The sequence below is a fragment of the Perkinsus marinus genome (assembly GCF_000006405.1).
Source record: "Perkinsus marinus ATCC 50983 genomic scaffold scf_1104296929318, whole genome shotgun sequence".
NCBI classification, from domain to species: Eukaryota; Perkinsozoa; order Perkinsida; family Perkinsidae; genus Perkinsus; species Perkinsus marinus.
This window is the reverse complement of record NW_003216498.1, coordinates 446517-468507: the sequence shown is the minus strand read 5'-3', so window position 1 is coordinate 468507 and position 21991 is coordinate 446517. Positions and strand designations below refer to the sequence as shown.

General features: G+C 50.4%; 7 protein-coding genes across 7 annotated transcripts; 1 reads left to right on the top strand and 6 right to left on the bottom strand.

Moving 5' to 3' along the window:
• Positions 1-3754: 3754 nt before the first annotated feature.
• Pmar_PMAR012473 (seryl-tRNA synthetase, cytoplasmic, putative) lies at positions 3755-5856 on the bottom strand (the record flags this gene model as incomplete). The annotated part of the gene is made up of 13 exons (XM_002787650.1): positions 3755-3862; positions 3907-3981; positions 4030-4131; positions 4180-4318; positions 4368-4458; positions 4511-4653; positions 4695-4846; positions 4890-4983; positions 5034-5219; positions 5270-5364; positions 5417-5560; positions 5636-5735; positions 5780-5856. 13 exons carry the CDS (start codon positions 5854-5856, stop codon positions 3848-3850), a joined length of 1413 nt encoding a protein of 470 aa, XP_002787696.1. The 3' UTR covers positions 3755-3847.
• Positions 5857-6556: 700 nt separating this feature from the next.
• On the bottom strand, positions 6557-9589 carry Pmar_PMAR012472 (sugar transporter, putative; the record flags this gene model as incomplete). Its single annotated transcript, XM_002787649.1, has 13 exons — positions 6557-6671; positions 6720-6907; positions 6955-7090; positions 7136-7267; positions 7314-7384; positions 7553-7643; positions 7694-7840; positions 7888-8069; positions 8104-8183; positions 8668-8804; positions 9012-9179; positions 9230-9436; positions 9480-9589. 13 exons carry the CDS (start codon positions 9587-9589, stop codon positions 6557-6559), a joined length of 1764 nt encoding a protein of 587 aa, XP_002787695.1.
• Positions 9590-9682: 93 nt separating this feature from the next.
• Pmar_PMAR012471 (cytochrome C1 heme lyase, putative) lies at positions 9683-10799 on the bottom strand (the record flags this gene model as incomplete). The annotated part of the gene is made up of 6 exons (XM_002787648.1): positions 9683-9721; positions 9768-10005; positions 10181-10321; positions 10368-10440; positions 10483-10683; positions 10730-10799. The coding sequence occupies 6 exons, from the start codon at positions 10797-10799 to the stop codon at positions 9683-9685; spliced, it is 762 nt and encodes a 253-aa protein (XP_002787694.1).
• A 188-nt stretch (positions 10800-10987) lies between these two features.
• Positions 10988-13093, bottom strand: Pmar_PMAR012470 (methionyl-tRNA synthetase, putative; the record flags this gene model as incomplete). The annotated part of the gene is made up of 11 exons (XM_002787647.1): positions 10988-11129; positions 11178-11230; positions 11277-11360; positions 11403-11600; positions 11814-11891; positions 11949-12080; positions 12130-12278; positions 12335-12453; positions 12508-12669; positions 12712-12846; positions 12971-13093. The coding sequence occupies 11 exons, from the start codon at positions 13091-13093 to the stop codon at positions 11058-11060; spliced, it is 1305 nt and encodes a 434-aa protein (XP_002787693.1). The 3' UTR covers positions 10988-11057.
• A 151-nt stretch (positions 13094-13244) lies between these two features.
• Positions 13245-15335, bottom strand: Pmar_PMAR012469 (transketolase, putative; the record flags this gene model as incomplete). The annotated part of the gene is made up of 2 exons (XM_002787646.1): positions 13245-15204; positions 15250-15335. 2 exons carry the CDS (start codon positions 15333-15335, stop codon positions 13245-13247), a joined length of 2046 nt encoding a protein of 681 aa, XP_002787692.1.
• A 90-nt stretch (positions 15336-15425) lies between these two features.
• On the bottom strand, positions 15426-17564 carry Pmar_PMAR012468 (GPI mannosyltransferase, putative). The gene is made up of 3 exons (XM_002787645.1): positions 16732-17564; positions 15793-16685; positions 15426-15746 (listed from the first exon to the last, which is right to left on the bottom strand). Exons 1-2 carry the CDS (start codon positions 17553-17555, stop codon positions 15941-15943), a joined length of 1569 nt encoding a protein of 522 aa, XP_002787691.1. The 5' UTR covers positions 17556-17564; the 3' UTR covers positions 15426-15746; positions 15793-15940.
• Positions 17565-18663: 1099 nt separating this feature from the next.
• On the top strand, positions 18664-20676 carry Pmar_PMAR012467 (cyclic nucleotide phosphodiesterase, putative; the record flags this gene model as incomplete). Its single annotated transcript, XM_002787644.1, has 2 exons — positions 18664-18814; positions 18887-20676. The coding sequence occupies 2 exons, from the start codon at positions 18664-18666 to the stop codon at positions 20674-20676; spliced, it is 1941 nt and encodes a 646-aa protein (XP_002787690.1).
• Between the last annotated feature and the right edge of the window lie 1315 nt (positions 20677-21991).

Here is a 21991-nt window from a genome sequence, read left to right as displayed (position 1 = left end):
CTCATTATGAGAGCACTGCCATAGTTGCCTCGATAACGCGAAATTGAAGTTCAGCTCGACGAAATCGATTTTTCTAAAGGGACGAAATTGAAGGTCTGAAGGTGTGCTCGACGAGATTGAAAGCTCTATGACGAATTCGAAGGTTCGAATGTCGAAATTGAAAGTTCTATTAACGCGAACTTGAAAGTGCTATCGACCCCAGACAAACTTGAATGTTCTGTGACGAATTCGGAAGTTCCAATTGCGAATATGATAATCCCAGTTCGGGGGCCTATTTCACAAGCCATCATAAGGTGCGAAAATTGTAAAGTACCTTACGGTTTCTCCTTGCCCCTTGCTCCTAGATCCAAGGTGCAACTTAAGGAGCGTTTCTTGTGAAATAGGCCCCGGATTCGTACCTCTAACTTCGCGCGTCCCGTCAAAATCGATGGTTCCAAAAACGAACTAGATGTTTAAAAGGTGTAGTCGTATCACTGAGAACACATTTTTGTTTCCGGTGAGCATCATCATGATAGAGGCTATCAGGTTCCCTTCCTTCTATCGATAGCCAATGGAACAGAAAGGGAAGCCATGGAATGGGGGAAGTGATGCACGCGAGAGAACTGATGAGGAAACGTGCCGCAAGCTTAAAACGTCACGTGGTCGGACCTATTCTGTATCTTATGTGCTTCCACCTAAGATACCCCAGTCCTTGTAGGCCTTGGTGTGATTTTTCAACTGGCTATCCCGCAAATGTCCAGCACATCATCAAAGCCGACTTTCGGAGGTGGTCATAATCTTCGAGGCTCTCCCGTTAGACCGGTGTTCTTCCTTCTCATCCTCCTATTCACCGTATCACCAGCCTCTGGATGGTCAGGAGTAGAGGCTGTTGAGCGCGCGTTCGAACTCCTACCCATTAGTGATATTATGGGCTCTGTGAAGGAAGCATCAATGGAACACTTGGGAGATGCCCACGTTAAAAGGCCATACCACAACAGAGGGATCCTGGACACTCCACCATCCATCATTTTTCTGGGATTAGCAGTAGCTCTATATTCCCAGGGGAAGACTGTAGATGAGGAGGGAGGAACAACGGACAAGGCAGGAGAAGGTCTCTTCCATGACCATGGACAGAACGACACGACCAGGGACGGTGATTGGTAGGAGTCCCTTCAGAGGAGGTCCTAAGTATCACGATCATCCTGGACTATGGTAGTGATGGGAAACTGGTCATCACCACTCGATGGAGCTCTCCTCAGGATCTCAGCCCATGGTCGTTGCTGCGACATCTTCCTTTTCCCACACTGGCCAGAGTGATACCACACGTCATACGAGTCCCTGCTAGTATCGAGGACGTTCTTCCCTACGCACGAGCACATCCCTATTATACCATTTTTCTGTTAATGTTCAGCCCAAGTAGCCGGAGTATTTATGATTACATTCTAGTGGGGGCCGCTGGAAGTAACTTTGATGATTGTCAAGGCCCTTTTCGTTCATTGAAACCGTCGATTTATTTCGGGGTATTTCCGTTTCAATAGTCGTTGTTGTTGTTGTTGGTTGTTGGTTGTAGTTAACCTCCTCGTGATCATTCCTCTGTCAGTGGCCTTTGCCCATGTCTCGACTACCACGACGCCCCTTCGGGCTTTCCTTCTTTCTGATGGTCTCAATAGTCGCCTGTGTCGCCTTCTCAGCCTCCTCATACGGTACGAGGTCTGGAGCCGTGCCTCTGCCCGTTACCCCCAAGGAGAAGGGGCCCTTCCACTTGGCTATACAACAGTCGTACGAGGACATCCCTTCAAAGGCCATTCACCGTTGTGGATTTATAATCCAGTCTCCATCAGATCTACCCCCTTCTCTGCTATTCCTCTTTTTGTTGTCTTTGTTTTATCTCTGCGACAGTAATAACATTGATGATCACTATGGTGATACCGATAAGAGTGTTGCAGCAAGAGCAGCACCATCTTCATGAAAATGTCGTATTCTTGAGTATATCGAGCGACCCTGCCCGCCACGTCGGTAGTGCCTTCTGCTGCTGGAGGTTCCGGCGGGGTGTGAGACTTTTCAAGTCGGGATTATCATTGCCTTGATCTTCGAAAGGCAGCTACCTATTTACCACTACTACCTCTCTCCTTAGGCGACATTGAAGTGTTGAGTCGTGAGTGCCGGTCTACTCCGTTTCGTGCGTACCATAAGATCTAGCAGTAACATCATGCATAGCCGATTCGGTGTACTACGGGCTTGTCAACTAGATAGCACCATCCACCTCAGTCAGTACTGATAGACACTTCCAACCCATCTCTGGATCGATACGATTTCTCAAGCGAGAGGATCCGATGGAATGTCCGAACCGCCGAGCGGATGTGATGCGTAGGGAGGCACTTCTGATAGAAGACCATATGCATGGGCATCGTTGTGATCCCGCGATAGACATATTTCCAGTGTATGCGACTTGGAAAAGTGTTCACGTGGCAGCAGCAGCAGCAGCCCCAAATCGATCACAATCACATCGTTGACAAGCTTACAGCAGTAGCCCAGCATCGAATGTCGCTCTCAGTGCTGACCTTCTGATGATTTGTCAGTGACTAAGCTCATCAGCACTCATTGCACATGTTGTGTTCCCTCGCACTCTGTCACGGTGTCGAATTGTTCTTACCAGGACGTCCATGAGGCCATCGAGAGGCGTATACCTACAGAGTGGCTGCTGCAGTACACCACCAGCCCAGCCCTTCTCATTTGGGTTCTCGCATGTCCACCTATGGTCAGCTTCAGGATTGATAATATCCGTTACGGTGGGAAGTAGCGGCATCGCCGTAGTCCTCAGGATACTACTTGGGAATTTCTCAATGAATTTGAGACTCACTTATCAACCCGATACAGAGAGCTACACAGAGTGGTCATCAGAGGCTACCGACTGCCTGGCCTCTTGGTGTAGGTCATCCCAGGACGACTGGTCATCATGTCTATGGTGTCCCTTGTCTTTAGCATCACATTCGCTATAGTCTTCCTAAGAAGAGTCAGAGTGTATCACAGGGAGTGCCCAACTCGGTCAGCTGCTCATGCCTTGGAAAACACCGCAGTCAGTTCCCGATTTTCTGTTTCGGACGATTCTGCAGTAGGCCGTCCGGAGCAGACACGTGCCTTGCGACAGAGACCCTCGATGAGCCCCCGATCGCGCTCCGCCACACGGCTTGAGTGGCGTTGTGAGGCAGCAGCTATGGCAGGCAGGGCCATCAACGATCCCTTCGCATCGACATCCTCTCGATGAATGGGACCGAGTGAGTACCCAACACTGTCCTCTCGGATTACGCCAGCATCTGTGATCCCTGGTCCGGCTCATTGGGCTCTTTCTGTGCTTTGGCTATTGTCTTGAGTCTCTGCCAGTTTGTTGTACTCGGCCCCACAGAGGTCGACTATCCCTCCATTCGTAGTACTAAGCCCTTCGGCCCTCGTAATAACACTTCCCAGGTGACATCCTATGAATCTACTCTACGTTCGCCTCATATCGGCATCGTAGGTATGATATTAGGACCCATGCGATCGGGATCCCGAGGCGTGGTCTATAGGCCTCCTTACCACAACCTCTTGGCCTTCTCATCTGTACCTTTCATCGTGGCGAGACCCACCCCTGGGGGCTATGCTGTATCACCCCAGGAACGACTATTACATTTTCTTGTTGCAATTGATTCTCACATTTTCATTTATAATCGAATCACGTACTCTCTGGACATTCCTCAGCGTACTTGATCAACTCAAAACGAAAGGTGTATCAAGCCTATGAAGGTATCGAAACAGTAGTCATACAAGGGGCAGTAACTGCAGCAACAGGAATGTTACTAATCTCCTTCTATCGGAAGAAGAAGAAGACCCTCTACTTCTTCTCAGCCTAACACGATTAACTCATCCCCTGACATTGGGTGGAGGCCCTACCTTCTTGCCCTCATCAGGGTTCTTAGGGACAGGCTTTACGTAGGGAAGGAACTCCATGCCATGCATGAACGGAACCTAGGCAACCACCATCGACCCAATACTACTATACTATTACTATCCTACCAAAACTCTGGGGACTCGGACACCTTCCTCTTCCTGATAGTTCTCAACGATACAGCACATAGCACGCTCCGTAGCACAGAGTGTCGAGTTCAACATGTGAACCTATGAAGGGCCATACCAAACCTTCCAGCCTTCATCCTGGTAACCTACATATCGCTTCTCGCGCTCGCCCTGCTTCACATGGCCGCAGCGAGTCTCCATAGCCCGGGCTTGATAGTCCGTACAGTTGGAGCAGGAGACGAGCTCCTTATACATGTTATAACCAGGGAACCAGGCCTCGAGGTCATACCTATCATCATCAGGACTACTGTAGAGCAATATAAACAAGGTAGTAGTACTTCTTAGCAGCAGCATCATTGAGGGCACCAGAGACAATCTTAACGACTCTGTAAGGGAGATCGAGAGACTGATAGAACTCCTCAGCCATATCTAAAGACGAGCACTTGAGAAGGCCAAGGCCGGCCACCAATGATGATATTACCGAGCATATGCTCATGCATGGCGACGCTTTCCTCAGGAGTAGTGATACAGAACTGCTCCAACTTCTCAAACTGATGGATTCGGTATAGTCCCCAGGTCTCCTTACCGTGGGAACCCGCCTCCTTACGGAAACAGGTAGAAATACTGAAGGGCATGTCATTGCAACTTTCAAGAGTATCAATTACCCAGCATAACGTAGAGGGAGTTGGTCCTCGTCGATCCACTCTTTACGGTGGTAGGCCGAGATAGGTTGCTCGGAAGTGGCGATGAGGTAGTACTCCCCATCGTTCTCCTTGAGGCCCTTCTCCTCCTTCTTCTGCTGGGAGTTCTCGCTGACCTGACCAGAACTACTCCTGAGCCCCTGAGGGCATCACCCTCACCTTATAAAGTTGCTCATCGAAGTCGCCCAACTCGGCGGTCTCAGCCATGATGTCCTTCTTCATAAAGAAGGGAGGTTGGAGGGCGGTGTAACCCCTACACGACAAACGAGCTCCAACAGTATTCACCAGAGCAGCCTCTACTACTTCTTAACAAGCAGGCTCATACCGTAGTTGATGAGGGCCATATTGAGAAGGACCCCAACACCACGGAGGAAGTATCCACGATGACCAACGATATTAATGCCGCGCTCCTGGTCCATAGCACCGAGCATGTACATAATCTGGTGATGGTAGAGGTGACCAGGGGTCTTCCCATCGACGAGGATTTGTCTACGAATAACAAAGAGACTCGACTACTCAATGCATCGATGGTATAGTACCTAGGCTGACCCCACTTCTTGTACACCTCGTTGTTGTCCTCATCATTGCCGACAGGCACATCAGGAAGGATGATATTCCCGATAGAGTGTACAGCCTAGAGAACATCAACACCTTCATCATCACCATTCTTACACACTCGATATTACAGCATCACGAGACTTGGCAACTTCAGCAACGAGCTTCTCCTGCTCCTGAATTTTCTTCTCGCCCTCAGCCTTGCGAACGAGTTCCTCAGTGCAAGGGTCCTTACCCTTAGAGGCCTTCTTTTTCTGAGTAATCTCCTTTTGAATCTGATAGTATACACGATGGTCACTCCTGAACCTCTTCTGCATCTACCACGGTCAACCTGAAGATACCCTCAATACCTTGCCTAGTTCCTCACGGAGCTTGTCAAGAGCGAACATATCCTTCCGCCACTGCTGATCCAGCTCTACAGCATTGCCCACAGTATCGGAGTTCCGATACCTACGATTCAGCAATACACCTCACCCCATGCTTCACTCAATTACCTCTTCTGCTCAGAAGCTCGGACAGCCTCCGGGTCGCCGCCCTTTTCTGCGCGGAGCTTATTGATATCAATCGGCATGGTGAAAGGAGACTCTCAATGAGAAGAACTGAGCCGTTTACACCTTTCCATCCTTCACAGATGTGTTCACCAATTTCCAGAATATATCACTAATTTGTATTCCAACACGGTGAAAACCACACTCGAAACGCGAATCCGAGGGCTGTAATGAGGGTTTGGAGTACAGTACATGAACTTCGACTAGCCCAGCATGGTAGCCGCCACATTGTGTAGCTAAAGCATCGATTCTCCAGAGTGATAGTCATCAATCGCTTCGCTCCGCTTCTCTCAACAACCGCGCACGCCTCCGCGTAAGATCCATCGAACCCACCACCCCTCGACCTGATAGACTGGCCATTTCTATAATGCGAGTTCATGTTAACGGCTCTAGACATCTGTCCGTAATGACCGGTGATACGGCTTGCGTTGCCGGACCTTGCGATTCAAAGGAATGCCCAGCGTTTTCCCGAGAAACTTTCTCGCCTAAGTTGGTGACAGTTCATCCCCGACTAAACTAACTAGTAAGTAATACTCGCCGTATCACTCTCCAAAGGTTGCGCGACGCAACACGTCTCGTTGGATCCCTCGCGGATTTACCAGATGATGAAGTTGAGGTGACACATCTCAGATTTTCACAGCCCCGGTAGACTACTATGAATACACAACGCCAAGGGATATGAGAACTGCTGCTGTTGAGAGTGTGATGAATTGATAAACCTGCTTATTCATTGCCCCGAGGGGCAAATTCAGTGCCGAACACGTCACGCAGAGTCTCCGCCCGTCGTGCCTCCTCCTCGTCCTCATCATCATACCCATCAGATGAGTCTGTATCGAATCTGACATTCTCGCGACCATCCAGGTGCAGAACAACTCAGTTAACTCACTCTTCCAACGGCATCTCATACTTCCCATGCGTCCGACCATGCCCTGGACGAGGTCCATCAGCCCCACCCACAGAGCTGTAGCGGAGGCCACGGACATCTTCAACGCTCATCGGCAGGTTCCTCCCAAGTGTCTCAGGTAGGAACCGCAGAGTTAGACCCGCAGCGACTATGCACGGAATACCGAATATCTGAAAAGGACTGTCGTTGACGGCAGGTTGGGCAGCATGGGTTTTACAAAATCAGGCAGAGGTGACCAGAAACCACCAAGGGGCGGTATAAGGGGGGAAATGATACCAGCAATACGGGCCGCCAGAGACTGGATGCCCAAAGCTGAGCTACGAATGCTCGTAGGGAACAGCTCGGCACCATATCTGAGCACAGGGATATCGCGGCGAAGGCCAGCCAAGGAGACTCACATGTAGCACACTCCGAATGCGGCAGAGATGAAAAACTTGCCGATGAGGGCAATAGTGAGAGAGAGCCAATGGAGGTAGGTGAAGAAAGGGCACACCATACAGGCCACTCCTGCTGCTAGGAGATATATCACACTGATTATGGATAAGTCATGATGACCGCAGCAATACGGCCACCTACAGAGTGAGCTTCCTTCCTGTAACGGCGTTATCAACCATGAAGTACATCACACCATAGGAGGGTATTTCAACCTGACAAGCCATGGAAGATCAATGGTTATGAGCAGGGAGTCATCCAGCTCTCAGACATAATGTTCCTGAAAGTCCAAAATTCGTTCCCTCCGGAAATATTTCAAGTTCGTCGATGACTCCCTGGTTATGAGGAACATACTATTGTCAACTACCAACCTCCCATCTTACCAAGGCATTAAGGATAGAGTTCACATAAATATTCCCGCCGAGATGTCCAACATTCATCGACAGGCCGTAATAACCAAGACTCGACGCGAACCTGGCGGGAATCGAACTCACGACCCTTTGCGAGAGAGACTGCAACCTTACCACGCCGCCACCATCACAGCCATAAACTCCTGTATGATATTCAGTCTGCTCCTCAGCAAGTAACCCCACAGGCCTTCGTCCACAGGCGAAGGACCGCCTCTTTCGCCTTCCTCTATCGAAAGATTTCCATCCGCGTCCGCCGTCAGCCTGCCACAGGAGCTTGCCATACCACTTCTTCCACACTTCATCCTTACTCATCATCCCACTTCCTCAAAAACGAATCGAATTCAGCCAGTCTGTTGTTAACGATGGCGATCTTGCGTAGCCCCGCCTCAGCTTCACCATGACGACCCTGGGCCTCGAGCCACACTGGCGACTCCAGGAAGCGGGTCAGCAGTAGGGCCGGCAGCACGCACGCCCAACTGAGCATCCAAACCTAAGACACCCTACTACTAACATCACACCAATACCCGAGTAGGACCCACACTGAAAGATAGCAGCCTCCAGTGGATGCCAGGAATAGCTGCCAGGCCCGAGACCGCCACTATACCTGGAAATCAAAGACGAGTGTCCTACCACCAACTCACGACCGAGCAGGCGAGTACAACGAACTCCTATACAGAATGTATTCAATTTTATAATGTAATTTTTTATCATATAAAAAATTATCAAAAAAATAATTATAATAATTTTCATCCCCACACTAGTCTTTCCGCTTCCGCACATATCTAAGCCGTGAATCTACGACCAAGGACGATGAATGGCGCACTTCCACCAGTCATCCGGTCTACCCCAAAATGACATACTCTCTGCGGTGTGGGAAAATATGCGCATGGTCAACTACATATGTTGCTTTCATGTGTGAAAATTCCGAGGAAATTTGAGTAAATTCTCATTGGATTCTGCATACTTCTACCCGAGTTTATATGTAAACTTATATATTCAGCGAGGAAATTCCTGGGCTCAGCTGAGGGAAGCGAAAATATATTTCAACACTATTCGGCTCGGGACAGGGATTCAGCCGTCGTGCTCACCGATAGCAAATATCGAGCTGGTGCCAGCGCACACAAGACTCCTCCACTCGGGTGCAGTGACCTCTGCTGCCAAGACGTAGCTCGAGAGGCCAAGACCGCCAACACCGAGACCCACCCCCAGCCTTGAAATTGCATATCTACAAACAGTGTGGAGTAAGTTTACCCATGGTCAACTACAGAGGAAATTTTAAAGATTTCTCATTGATTTTCCTACACTTCTACCCCCGGTCGCGTGTAAATTCCCATCGCGTTGCGAGGAATCTCATAAGCTTAGCTGAGAAAACCAAACGTATATTCCAACACTACGCAGAAACGATTCCGATAAGGTACAAGAGGCGACTTACGCAATATAGGACGGCGCTACGAAAGACAGCAAACCGAAGAGCTGGGTCACGACGGCACTCATCCACAACGCGGGCTTTCGTCCAACGCGGTCAGCAAGCCAACCAATGCCCCACACTCCCACGAGGAAGCCCAAGAAGAACTCCGACTGCAGGGCAACTGCCCAGGAACTGTATTACGAACGATTATACACAGACGATAGTGGGTGAAATGGTCCCACCTATTTTCACAGGCCAGCCCGAATTCGCTGACAACAGACTTGTGTATATCCCCAGCCAACTCGTATAGGGAAGGGTCAGTCGGGCACTCGTCAATCGGATGGGGTCTACACCCTAATCTCGCCGTCTCTAGAGTGCATACCGAGACCATCAGTACTGGCTGAGTAGCCACAAATACATACACCATAGCTTGCATGCCTCCGATAACCCTGAACACATACCTTCCATTTGAGGGCCTCTAGAGCACCTTACCATGGAAGGCCCATGTACAACATCCATTGCCTCTGTAGAGTGCCAAAGCCTCCCGCTGCCGACAGTCCCACCGACGCGAACTCACCACGAACAGTCGGCTTACCCGCCATGTGAAAAAATCAAAACAGGAGGCAACCTCCATACCACACCTCGACCAATTGAACCCCATCCGAGAGATCGTCAGGAAACGTCAATCACAAAGCTCAGTCCATGCTGAATAACCGTCGTGCTCGCATGCGTACCTAAACTAGACTACTACCCAAATCCAGATAGGATTCCCATCACTACACAATCCCAAAAATTCCCCGCGCTGTCCAGAGCTGCCGGTCGGGTCTCGATAACAACATCGAAACCGCCCTCATCAGCCTTCTCCGTTGGCTCATCGTAATAATCTACTATATACCGTACCGTTCGCTGCCCACATCGGTCTATGAACCAATCGTGGCGATCAAATGGACGAGGCCGACCATATAACCACCCATGCAGTTGTGCTCGGAGAGAAAGGTCGTTGAATCGGCCGACAAACCTGAAGACTCGTCAAAGAACCAGGGTCGACTTTCCTCAGCTGAGCTCAGGAGTTTCCGCACTACATTATGAAAATTTACACACGAGTTTTGGTGTACAATTTCCCGACATTTTCATATCGTCACCAACACCCGTAGATGACCATGTCCATATACGAACGGAGCCGACAGACTTACCGTTGCAACGACGGTTCGAGGCAATCCGGATGTAGTGTCTTCTCCCACTCAAGTATGCCCTCCCACGTGCGCTCATTGACCCTATTGTGAACATACACTACCGCATCCATACTGTCGGCCTCAGCACTCTTATTACGTCGTCTACACACATCCTCAATGCCAACCACAACCTCCCTAGTACTACTACCGTAACGCGTGATAAAACTGTTGCGGCGAGGGATACACCCACGTCCCCTCTGATCCTGTCTTGGGAATTGAGCCTAAGCCATCGACTCTCCCCTGTAGACCCCCCCTCGTACTACTCTTCTCCCTCTCAACGCTAAGGTCGACCCTCTGGTCCGGGGCCTTTTCCTGACTGAACTTCGGCATCATATTTCTCGGATCGACAGCCTCCGACCGTCGGGCAGCTATTTTCTCCCACTTATCCGAGCTGCCACCTCCAAACCCGAAGGGGCACTCTACTCCAGATCCCGACGAGAGAGGGTTCACAACCTCACCCGCGCCTACACAAGGGCATAAACAGGCCCTTGAGAGCCCTTAATAAACTACCCTTTGCTTCGTATCCCTCTCTCTCCTCACCATGAGATCCGCCTACTACCTCCGTCCCAGAATCAGCCATAGACAACCACAACGACTGAGTACCAACTACGCTGAGAACTACACCCTCCCTGCTGAGCCCACCACAGCTCCAACACCGCAACCATGACACAACCGTGAGAGCTAATTAAGAACACAAGCGAGAGGTTGAATCCAGGAAACTCTTGCCAGGTTTACGTTCCCCCATAGGCAGCAGCAGCAGGAGCAGCAACTACTGATACAGTGTTTGTGAATCTTGTAAATTCGATCAGCCACTCGTCACCATAGACAAGCTCAACGCTTAGGAGATCTCACAATCAGCCAGGCCAGGAGCAGTCACGACTTCACCACTAGGGAGGGTGAACGCCTTGCCCTGAGAAAAAAGCGTCTACTACCCGACCACCATATTGCCGTTACCTACCTTATAAGTGGCCACAATAAGACCATCCTCCTTCTTAACAGTTTTCAAGTCACCTGACCAACTGCGTTGAGGAAATGCAAGATAGCAAGATTAGCCTACCCTTAACCGCATCGAAGGGATTGTGTTTAGGATGGAGGACTTCATCGGGCTCACCATCGAAACCAGGGATCGAGATGCGGTCACCTTAGCCGAACAGCTCCCTACTATCACAGAAAGGTGGCTCACCAGGCTTAGCGTCCTTGGGCACGTCCAGGACTTCTACCTGACTATGGTCATTCGTAGATGCACACATGACCATGCCATGGGAGACGAATCCGCGTAGAGGACGCGGCTTAAGATTAGCAAGAATGACAACCTTACGGCCCTCGAGGTCCGATGCTTCCTTATAGAAGTCACGAAGACCTGATGCGATTTGGCGAGGACCTGATGACGATGATGAACACAAACATGACACAGCAGGGCGAGAAGAATGCAAATTCGCACACAGTAAACTCACAACACGACCTTGCCCAACCTCCTGATTCTACAGGGAAAGGCTTCTTCACAAGCTAATGAGCGCTGTAGGAGTCTGCTGCCCGAAAGCCGCTCTCGCTCTGGGCACGTCAAGCGTCTTGTTATAAGGAAGCCCACACTCACCAGAAGGTTCGCCACAGTCGATCTCCTCACACCACAACTTCTCAGCATCGGGATGCTCCCATACCTTGTTGATCTTGCCTGACACCACACGAGCAGTAGACCCCAGGTTCAATTCCCCCCCAGGGCATTTCTTACCAACAATCATATTCAATCGGCTCACGTCCTCCACCGGTCGAGTCTCCTTCTGAGCCTTAGCCTGTTTCTCCTTGTTCTTGGCCTTCCTCTCAGCCTTCTTCTTAGCCGCTTCCTCACCAGTTGCCTCTCCTCCTAAACCGACACCCTCTTGGTTCCCTCTACCCTACCCTCAAGGACCTACCCTTCTTAGGAGACCCCTTGCCCCCCTTGCCCCCACCAACAACAGCATCTCCCTTATGAAGGTTAGTATAGGCCCTAGACACAGCATGGAGGTCTACAACGCTCTCAGGGTAAGGACTGCCCGGCAGAGTGCTTATATGATGATACCATCTAAACACAGGAGCCATGGGCCACAATCTATTGCAAGTGGGAGGAGTAGCTATCACCTAGTTATGTTGCAGTGCTGGGCGAGCTCCTTCTGAGAGGCCTTAGAAACCCATCGCTCCGCCGCATGGGCAACTACGAAGTCCGCAAGCGTTATGTTGCTGCCCCCAAGCAAGAACACCTAAACCAATACAATCCATCCCTCAACAACAAGCCTACCGCCTATAAGGCTTACCCTATCCTCAAGGGCCTTGTCCAGCTTCTCCACGCCCTCCTTACTCAGCTTGAAGGCTCCCTCACTCTCATTAAGGCACCATTCAACCCATTTCAAAGCCTCGCCGCCCTCCGGAATAAGAAGAGCGCCAAAACCAGAGTCCTCAGCGATTGCTTTTAGAGCCTGCCATACCGTCAAGTCGCATTACATGATATCAGGCCTTACCTTGAGGGCCCCCTCAAAGGCATCCTCCCTATTCTGGCTAGCATACACAGGTAGTCGTTGAGCAAAGGCAGCAGAGAGAGCTGAGCTACCAGGCTTAGTAGTCGCTCGGATGATTGTTCCACAGGGACGAGAGGCCTGACTCAGAGGGCAATGCCAAGCGGCTCGGAAGGGGTAGTAAGGACGGATGCCAGCGAGTAACATATATCAAACTGGGTTGCCTCCGAGGACCCGGGTTCAATTCTCGGCGACTGCAACTCACCTTGCTAGAAACTGCCCTTAGATAAGCGATTAGCTTCTCACAAACATCGCAAGGCGTCGAGTCGTTGACAAAGAGGTCATAGACGGATTCAGTGGCTGCCGAGGAGGTAGTATCAGTACACATAGTAAAACAACAAGAGCACAGCAGCAGAAGTGGAACTATACCATAAATCCACCAACTCCTACTACCGAACAAAGACCACCTTCTACACTGAAAACTAACATTCAATAGAAATAGTCGTGATGATTGTGATATATGCATGCGACCTTCACGACTAGGAGGAGGAGGCGGCAAGCCTCTTAGCCTTGATATAGATATTATCAGCCGTAAAACCAAACTGAGCCTTCACTTTACTCGCAGGCCCAGATGCCCCAAAGGTGTCCATGGCGATCCAGCCCTCCGCATACCTTTCGAACCCCAGAGGGCTGCTGGCCTCAACCATCAACCGTTTCACACCTTGTGGGAAAACACTCTTCTTATACTCGTCGCTTTGCCTCTCGAAGAGATTCCAGGAGGGCATAGAAACCACCCGAACATCAACCTCGCCTTCCTGTGATAGCAGCTTCTTAGCCTCTACCGCCTGAAGGACCTCCGTGCCACTAGCAATGATGATAACCTTTCCGTCGCCCTTCCCAGTGAAATCATCAATAACATAAGCACCCTTCATAGTCCCTTCAACTGAGGAATGTTCAAAGGTAGGCAATCCAGACCGGCTAAGGATAAGGGTAGTCGGACCGGTCCTATTGGCCAGATAAGACTTGTAGGCACCCACAGTCTCTCGGCCATCACATGGTCTTATTGTATTCATATTAGGAGTTGCTCGCAGCAAGGGCAGGACCTCAATAGGCTGATGAGTAGGGCCATCCTCCCCGAGATCAATCGAGTCGTGGGTCATCACATACAGTACTTGCTGCTCCGAGAGGCAAGAGAGCCTCATAGCCCCCCAACAGTACCCGATGAAGTTGACAAAGGTGGCCCCAAAGGGCAGGAAACCACCATAGGCGTGCATACCATTGAGGATAGCAGCCATACCATGCTCGCGGACCCCAAACTCGATATAACGATTCTGCATAGCGTCCTTTTGCATGATGGGCACGTTGCCCATATTAGTCATATTAGAAGCTGTAAGGTCTGCCGAACCTCCGACGACTTCAGGCAGGTGCTCCATAAGGGCAGCAAGGACCTCCCCACTGGTCACACGAGTAGCCTTCGCCTTATCACCAGGCTGGTACTTCGGGAGGAAGCTCTCCAGTTCATGAGGGAGAGCACCTTTAGCACGCCTGGTCAACTCGGCATGCTCCCTAGGAAAGGCCTTACCATACTCGACAAAGAGGGCATCCCACTCCTTATTGGCCTGTTGACCACGAGCCAGAGCATCCTTATAAAGACTCCTCACCTCAGTGGGGATCTCAAAGAACTTCTCAGGATCGAAACCAAACTTCTTCTTAACACTGGCCAGGTCCTCGTCACCCAAAGGGGCCCCATGGACCTTAGCAGTGCCCTGCTTTGCCGAGCCGTACCCTATAGTCGTATGCACCTTGATGATAGTAGGTTTATCAGTACACTTCTTAGCTTCCTCAACCTTTGCTATTATATCAGCCACATCGCTATCCCCTCGGGCCACCTCCAAGACCTGCCAATGCATACCCTCAAACCTTTTACTAACATCCTCAGTAAATGCAAGGTCAGTACTACCGTCAATAGTAATCTTATTATCGTCATAAAGCACGATGAGATGCCCAAGCCCAAGATGGCCCGCAAGGGCACAAGCCTCCGAGCTGACCCCTTCCTCAAGGCAACCGTCACCACAAATAACATAAGTGTAATTGCTGAAGAGCTCATATCCATCTTGGTTGTAGGTAGCCGCAAGATGGGCCCCAGCAATAGCAAGGCCAACAGCATTACAGATGCCCTGCCCAAGAGGGCCAGTACTGACCTCCACACCTTCCAGCAGGTCACGCTCAGGATGCCCTGCCGTCCTCGAGCCCAACTGACGGAAATTCTTAAGGTCTTCAAGACCAACATCCTTGTAACCAGCGAGATGCATAAGCACATACTGCAGGGCACAGGCATGACCGTTGGACAAAACAAATCGATCTCTGTTCCACCAGTGAGGGTTAGCAGCGTTATACCTCATAACGTGAGTATAAAGGGCGTGGCCCATCGGGGCACACCCCATTGGGGCGCCCGGATGGCCCGACTTGGCCTTTTGGACCATATCAGCTGCTATTGTTCTGAAACCAACACCATACCACTCCCTGAGCACATCATCAGCCCACCTAATAGTGTCAATAGCCAGCTGGTCATCTACTTGCCCGGACATGACCTTGACTTTCTTATTCGCTGGTTCTGTCGAGATCGCCATGAGAGCAACTGATACTTACGATAATGCAAAGTCACCCACCCCGCACCAATAAGACCAGACCAACTGCTCAGTAGAAACACCATCAGTCTGCAGCTTACACGCTGGCATTGTAAACACGCAGGAACCGGGATGAGAAGCGCCACCGTCTTCCCGTGCCCGCTCGCACCCCAGTTTCAAACAATGCTCCTCCTCACTTAATGACACCTAGGAGGAGGCGAGGATGAACACAGGCAGAAGAGACAAAGCTGTCCGTTATAGCAATGATATCAGCCAGGGGCGGCTCGTCCATAGCGTTGTGGTCAGCCAGATCCAGTACCAAACACTCTCTACCCAACCTGCAGTATGAGGCCACGGTAAACATCAGCTTGATGACCCGGTGGGCTTCTCAACCAAGGCTTCCAGCACCATCACCTGACACAAAGAGGAGTGGCCACATCACCATAGTAGGGCAACTCACACCATAGCTCAGCACAGTACCCATTACCAACCTAGGCAGCAGGCTCAGTGGAGGTAGCATACTAAGGCGTCAAATACTATACTCACATCACACTGCTCTTCACCATACACATACGCCAGGTAAGTACACAACAAGAATCTCTCCACTACTACTGATGATGATGATATAAGTCAAATGTCGGCCACATCTCGAAGCCATAGGGCCCATCATTGAGTAGCCCATCACCTATGCTCTCCACCAAATCATATCTTCCATAGTCCTTCAACCATTTGGCCAGCCCATTGTCCTCCCGACGAACAGCGCCACCCCACACCACCAACCAGTCATAGCCCTTCGTCTTGCTCTCTACATAAGCCTGAGGATCCGCAAAGAAGGCATCACGCTCATTCAACCCAGGTTCAATCCCGGCAGCCAGCTCTTTTAATGGCGGCGAACAGTCGAGTATATCCATCGCCACTATTCCAGTACCATGTACATGCGTTGTGAACGGCGTCGCGTGGCAAGGCGTTAGGAACCTTACACTATCCCCTGGGGTGGCCCCTCTAGAGAGCGACGACATGACCCTATCAGGACCATACTGATGCCATCTCATCGCGACAAGTGCCACTAACAAATGCGGCCATACTTTCCACACTACACCTCGCATACCACCCCTGATGGGCCCAACCGCCGGGGCTAGCACTAGACACAGTACTGGTACCATCGGCATGATAAACCGTAGCTCCTTATGAGTAGCCAAGGAGAGTACGAGGAGTGAGACCAAGCAGGAGATGAGCAAGGACACAGTGAAGTGCTTATTCCCACTACGGAGGTGGTAAGTACCCTTCCATAGCGACTGTAAGAAAGGTACTATATGGTTCAGTAGTAGCAATGGGATGCCAATGATGAAGTACCTGAGGAGAAAGGATCAGTAGGAAGTTGACGGGGAGTTGACCTTACCACAGCCAGGAGTGGTCGTCACCATACAGCTTCCCAAAGTCGTTGATGAAATTGAATTCGGCAAAGTTTAACCATGTGAATGCTCCTCGTATGCTGCCACCATAGAGCAATAGACTGTCGAGGTGCCCAATGACGACCATAGTCCCAAGGCCAACGACAACACACACGGGTAGCAGCCACCACTGCCTAGTGTGGGACAGTACATACAAGCAGTTGTATGCTAAGAGGGGCGCTAAGGAGGTAGCACTAGTAGGGCGTATAAGCACTGACGCTGCTGACAGTACCGTGGAGACGAGGAGGTAATAATACCTCCCAGGCCGTATGGTCCACTGAAGAAGGGCGTACACTATAATACAGTAGAGGGCTGTCTCAACGCTGTTGGCAAAGGTCCTCGTGACCATCGACAATATGAACCAGTTACTCAACCACAGGGCCACAGCCGTCCGAGCTAGGGCCGGTTCTAGTAGTACTGAGGAGACCCGAGTAAATCCAAGGTCAGCTAATGCTACTAAGGGGGCCTGTACGAATACCCTAGGGCCATAGGCTATCGTCCAACGAGTGTCCAGTCCCATGACCCTCAACAGGCCATAGTAAGGCACGTACAGGAGCGGCATCAAAGAGGATCTTAAGGCCACCTCAGGACGCCATTCCCAAGTAAGATAACCCTTGCCAAAGACGAGGTAATGGGAAACCTCTATGGACTGCCAATACTCATCAGCACTGCTGTAAGTGCTTATCAACAGCGCGTCGACCATGCGGTACAGCAAGAACCATATGTACGCAGGCACAACACGACTTAGCCGATCCACACTGGTATACGACATTATAAATTCACATTAATATCGACATATACGATGTCTAACAAAATTGACTATCGATTAGAATGGCGTGCGCGGTTAACATTTTCTGTATCTGGTTTGAGTTTAGTAGACCGTTGAAGATAGAGTGGAACTGCTGTAGCCTTGATAGGGAGAAGCATTTGATGATGTCGAGGAGGCGGTCTGCTGCAGACGGGTGCTCTGTGTAGATTTGAGAATAACTGGATAGGAAGAAAATGTCAAAATACCAAGGGTAGTGACAGACTGAGAAAGACGATGCGGTTTGGTGAGCCCATCGCCTGTTAGGATATGCCTGTTTGACCGCGCGCCACGAAATTACTCATTTTCTTACGCCTGATATGCGTCGTGTTTGAGTATTTCGGGATTAATCGGGTTGTACGGTTGGGGTATTTTATCATTATTCTCGCCGCACTTGCATAGCTCTGGTTTTTGTTATTACTCGAAGGCTGATGTCCTCGCCCTTTGCCCGGAGCTAACGTCATTGACGCCTGCCCAAGGGGCTTACAGGTAGTAGCTTGGGGAACTACTACCGTTGTCTGCTTCCATCCATGCACCCTTGAGGATCCTACTTCAGGGCCATTTAGTCTCCCTATACGTCTTGTGGCGCGGTGACGAGTGTCGGTTACGAACAGACCGTGCAAGCCTAGAATCTGGCAAGGAGGTAACAACAGAGCGGGGAGGAGTGAGTGTGGTGGCCCTCATTTGGTGGGAATCCTTCTGCGGAGAAGACGAGTTACTCGTCAATAGTGGACCCTCTGTGCTGCTACTGCTCCTAGTGGAGTTAGTTCGTTCGAAGTTTATTATTAGTTCATTACTAGCATCATCGCCATAATCATCAGATGCCCACGTGCGACAGACACAACAAGCGAGTAGTAATATGGGTGTGTCAATGGCCCAGCAGTGTTAAGGGCACAAGCAGCAACAATAGTAGTCCAAGGCTCCCCTTATTCCAGCTATGTTTGCCTCATGCTGGGTCGCCATTCATCATGCCTCTAGTCTCTAGTAGAGCTTGAGCTGCGTTGGGTAGGAGGGCCCTTATTGCTGTGAAGTTGATTTTAGTTCTGTACGTAAGCATTAGCTCACTACTCCTCACATGTGCCAACTTCGAACTACGGGAAACTATGAAGATGAAGAACGAGTGGTAGAAGATGATGCTGAGCGGTTGATGAAATCACCATGGGCTGTGACTGATGCCCCTCCGAGCAGCTCGCCTCTGGTCCAGATGCCCAGGCCGGATGCTGAAGGTAGGCCCTCAAGGGTCCACCATCACCATTCATCAACGGGTCATACTGGTGCCCCGAGTTCGCCCTCAACAGCTGAGGTTGTGGCGGCATGTGCTGCTGCAGCGGCTGAGGAGGGCCTCAACGGTCATAAGGTCTGTGCTAAGGACGTGTTGGCCTACTTTAGACGTTATGACCTCGAGAACTTCCTCACTATGATGCTCATTGAGCTTGGCATCCACACCCCTCGGGATCCGGCTCGGTTCATGTGTGAGTACATTAGAACTAACCTCACTACGAGGCGCGCAGGGGACTGTGATGAGGATGGTGATGATGACGAGGTTTATGTTTACTTCCCGAAGGGTCGGAGGGCAAGCCGACGTCGTAGTATTCAAGCTGGCGAGATTATGCGTCATGATGATGCCTATGAGGAGGAAAAGGGACAAGACCTTGTCCCACCCTCCCCACAGTTGAGCGTGTCCAGGCAAGTGTCCCATCGTTGGAGCCACGACCTCACCAGTACGGCCATAAGGAGCATCATATTGCGGCGAGTATCGAGACAGCTGGAGAAGGAGAACCCGAGTGTGTATGCCTTCGTCCAGCAGTGGATGAGGGATGGTATGGGGGGTGGCAGGGACAGCACAAGCACTGGGAGGGGCTCGGTCAGCTCCTCCTCAAGAAGGGCTAGTGACTCTGTGGCTTACGATGAGGCTAGATTTACTTCTAGAATATTGGAGCAGCTTCCCAAGATGGATACTCTGCAGCTACCGGAATTGCTCAGTTGGGAGACCAAGCTCTTCAGTTTGGACCATTCGGAGTTGGTCAGGCGAGCCTACAGTGTGTTCGAGAGGTGGAATTTTGTGGGAGAGGGTAAATTGGTGGAGCCATCGAGATTGTGGGGGTTCATTAATCTCATCGCCAACGATTATCATTCGGACAACCCTTACCACAATTTCTACCACGCCTATCAGGTTATGAGCTGCGTGGGCTATGTTATGTACAGGGCTGGATGCTCAGTACGTCCGGGGCCTGCTGGGGCGCGTGACGTTATCTGTACGCCTCTAGAGGAGTTTAGTCTTCTTATAGGAGCACTGTGCCATGATGTGAACCACCCAGGCTTCAACAATGATTACTTCATCAAAGGGAGGAGGCACTTGGCTGTGCGCTACAACGACACTGCTGTGTTGGAGAACATGCACGCTGCTAGGACGTTCGAGCTCCTTCTGGGTGGTGCTGTTGACTTTACTTCGACCTGGCCAGCCGCAGATGAGCCTGGCGAGCCTAGTGACTATGAGATTTTCCGTCAGACTGTTATCTCGGTTATACTGGCCACGGACATGAAAGTTCACTTTGACATTACTATCAAACTGCAGGAGTTACTCTTAGACTGCAAGGAGGGCTCCAAAACGGCAGGGGCGACTCGTGTTCGAGCACCAGGAGAGTGGATAGACGGGGCCTTGGCTGAAACTAGGCCCACACTGCTCCAGGGTATCGTGCATGCTGCCGACATATCCAACCCCCTTATGCCCTATGATGAGTACTATGAGTGGAGCTATCGTGTGGTGTCTGAGTATTATCATCAAGCAGAGGCTGAAAGGATGGAGGGCCTCCCCTTTGCGCCCTTTATGGCGCACCGTCCTGATGATACTTTGGAGCTAGCTAAGTTGCAGGTGGGCTTCATAAGCTTCGTCGTGAGTCCGTTGTGGAACACGTTGGACGGCCTTTTGGTTGGTCTCCATGACAGAGTTGAAGTGATGGATGAGAATTTCCAGCACATGAAGGAAGTCGAGGAACGCGAGCAAAGACAACGGACCTCGTCTGTCAGTGTTGCCCAGCTCGCTACTCCTAGAGCCCTTCAACAACAGCATGTTGCTGATGCTAACTGATGGTCGTCCTATCGTCCATAGTCACGTCCCTTTATATCGGCATAGCTCACTATTTAGTATTGGGTACATATCTCTAATGAGCCCTGTCTATGATCTCCCTTTGTGGAGCTTCACACTTATTCCTTCATCTGTCCAGTCAACGTTAATCTCTCTCTTCCGTCAAGTTCGCCGAGTCTTACAACATCATGATAAGCAATAGTGTTAGAGCTATGGATGCCGAATGATCAGTTCACTTACCGTCTAGGAGGTCATCATCATCATCAACGTATTGTCTACTAGGACTATCATCATCATCAGTATTGGGCCCATGAGGTCTATGGTCATTCTTCGCTTGCTTGTATCGGTTCTCCATTGCTCCACACAAGGCCGTTCCATCATTATCGCCGCCACCTGCTGTTGCTAATATCCTTGTTGTTACTATTCTCGGTGCCATCCGTGTCCCATGGGATGGCTCTCTACAAACACACCATATAAGGCGACATCATCCTTCTTAGACGAGTTATACCATAACGTCGTGTCACCATTGGTGTCACCGACAGCTTGCTTGATTGTTATTAGTCATAAAGTGGCTTAACCTTCCCTGTGGCATGTAGTCTATACAAGCTACTGACGAAGGTACTTCGCTTTATGGCTCAACGTAATGAGGTTGTATTCTTGTCTAGTCTAAGCAGTAGAAATAAGCATAGTATTATCATAACCTCGCTTGTCATACTCGTCGTGACCGCCATTCTGTGGTCGTCATCAGTTGTGCCCTTGTTTCTGCTCAGTGTGATTCAACCTATCTATTAGAGGTGGCTGACCCTATCAGAGCGGTAACCTATGTAGGCACCATGTGCTGCTGTTGTTGACTCTGATGATAGTATCGTCGGTAGCAAACAGCAGAAGAAGCGTTGTCACTATTCTCTCGCTTGCCTGAGTCCTACTACTTCCTCTTCTCACTCTTATTATCATTGCTTGTCTCTGTAGTGATACTGTGCTTCTGTTGCTCATGCCTGCTGCTGTTATCGTCATTATAGCCACTGTCGGCCTAGGGTGTAGTCGGTGTTCCTGATTATTACTTCCCGCGATGTACGAGATCCAATAAGATGGCACAAGCATGTTGTGTTATACTAGTCGAAGGAAGGGTCCTCGCTAGCTGTTGGTCCCCATACAATGGTCAATGGGACCATCAGCTTTGGTCGTGGTAATGGGCCAGGTGAGTGTTGTAGGCTCTGTAGGGATATCGGAAGTGGAGTTGTATGACGTATTACTGTTTTTTCTCATCCGCTTGCATGGTATTGTGGTTCCAGGGAGGGAGGATCGATTTGGTCCAAAG

Excerpts from the sequence above, each read along its gene's own strand:
- Pmar_PMAR012468 (XM_002787645.1), bottom strand. The coding sequence starts at position 17,555 with ATGTCGTATACCAGTGTGGATCGGCTAAGTCGTGTTGTGCCTGCGTAC. Across the intron at positions 16,686-16,731 it reads GACGACCACTCCTGGCTGTG|GTACTTCATCATTGGCATCC; the intron begins GTAAGGTCAACT and ends CTTTCTCCTCAG.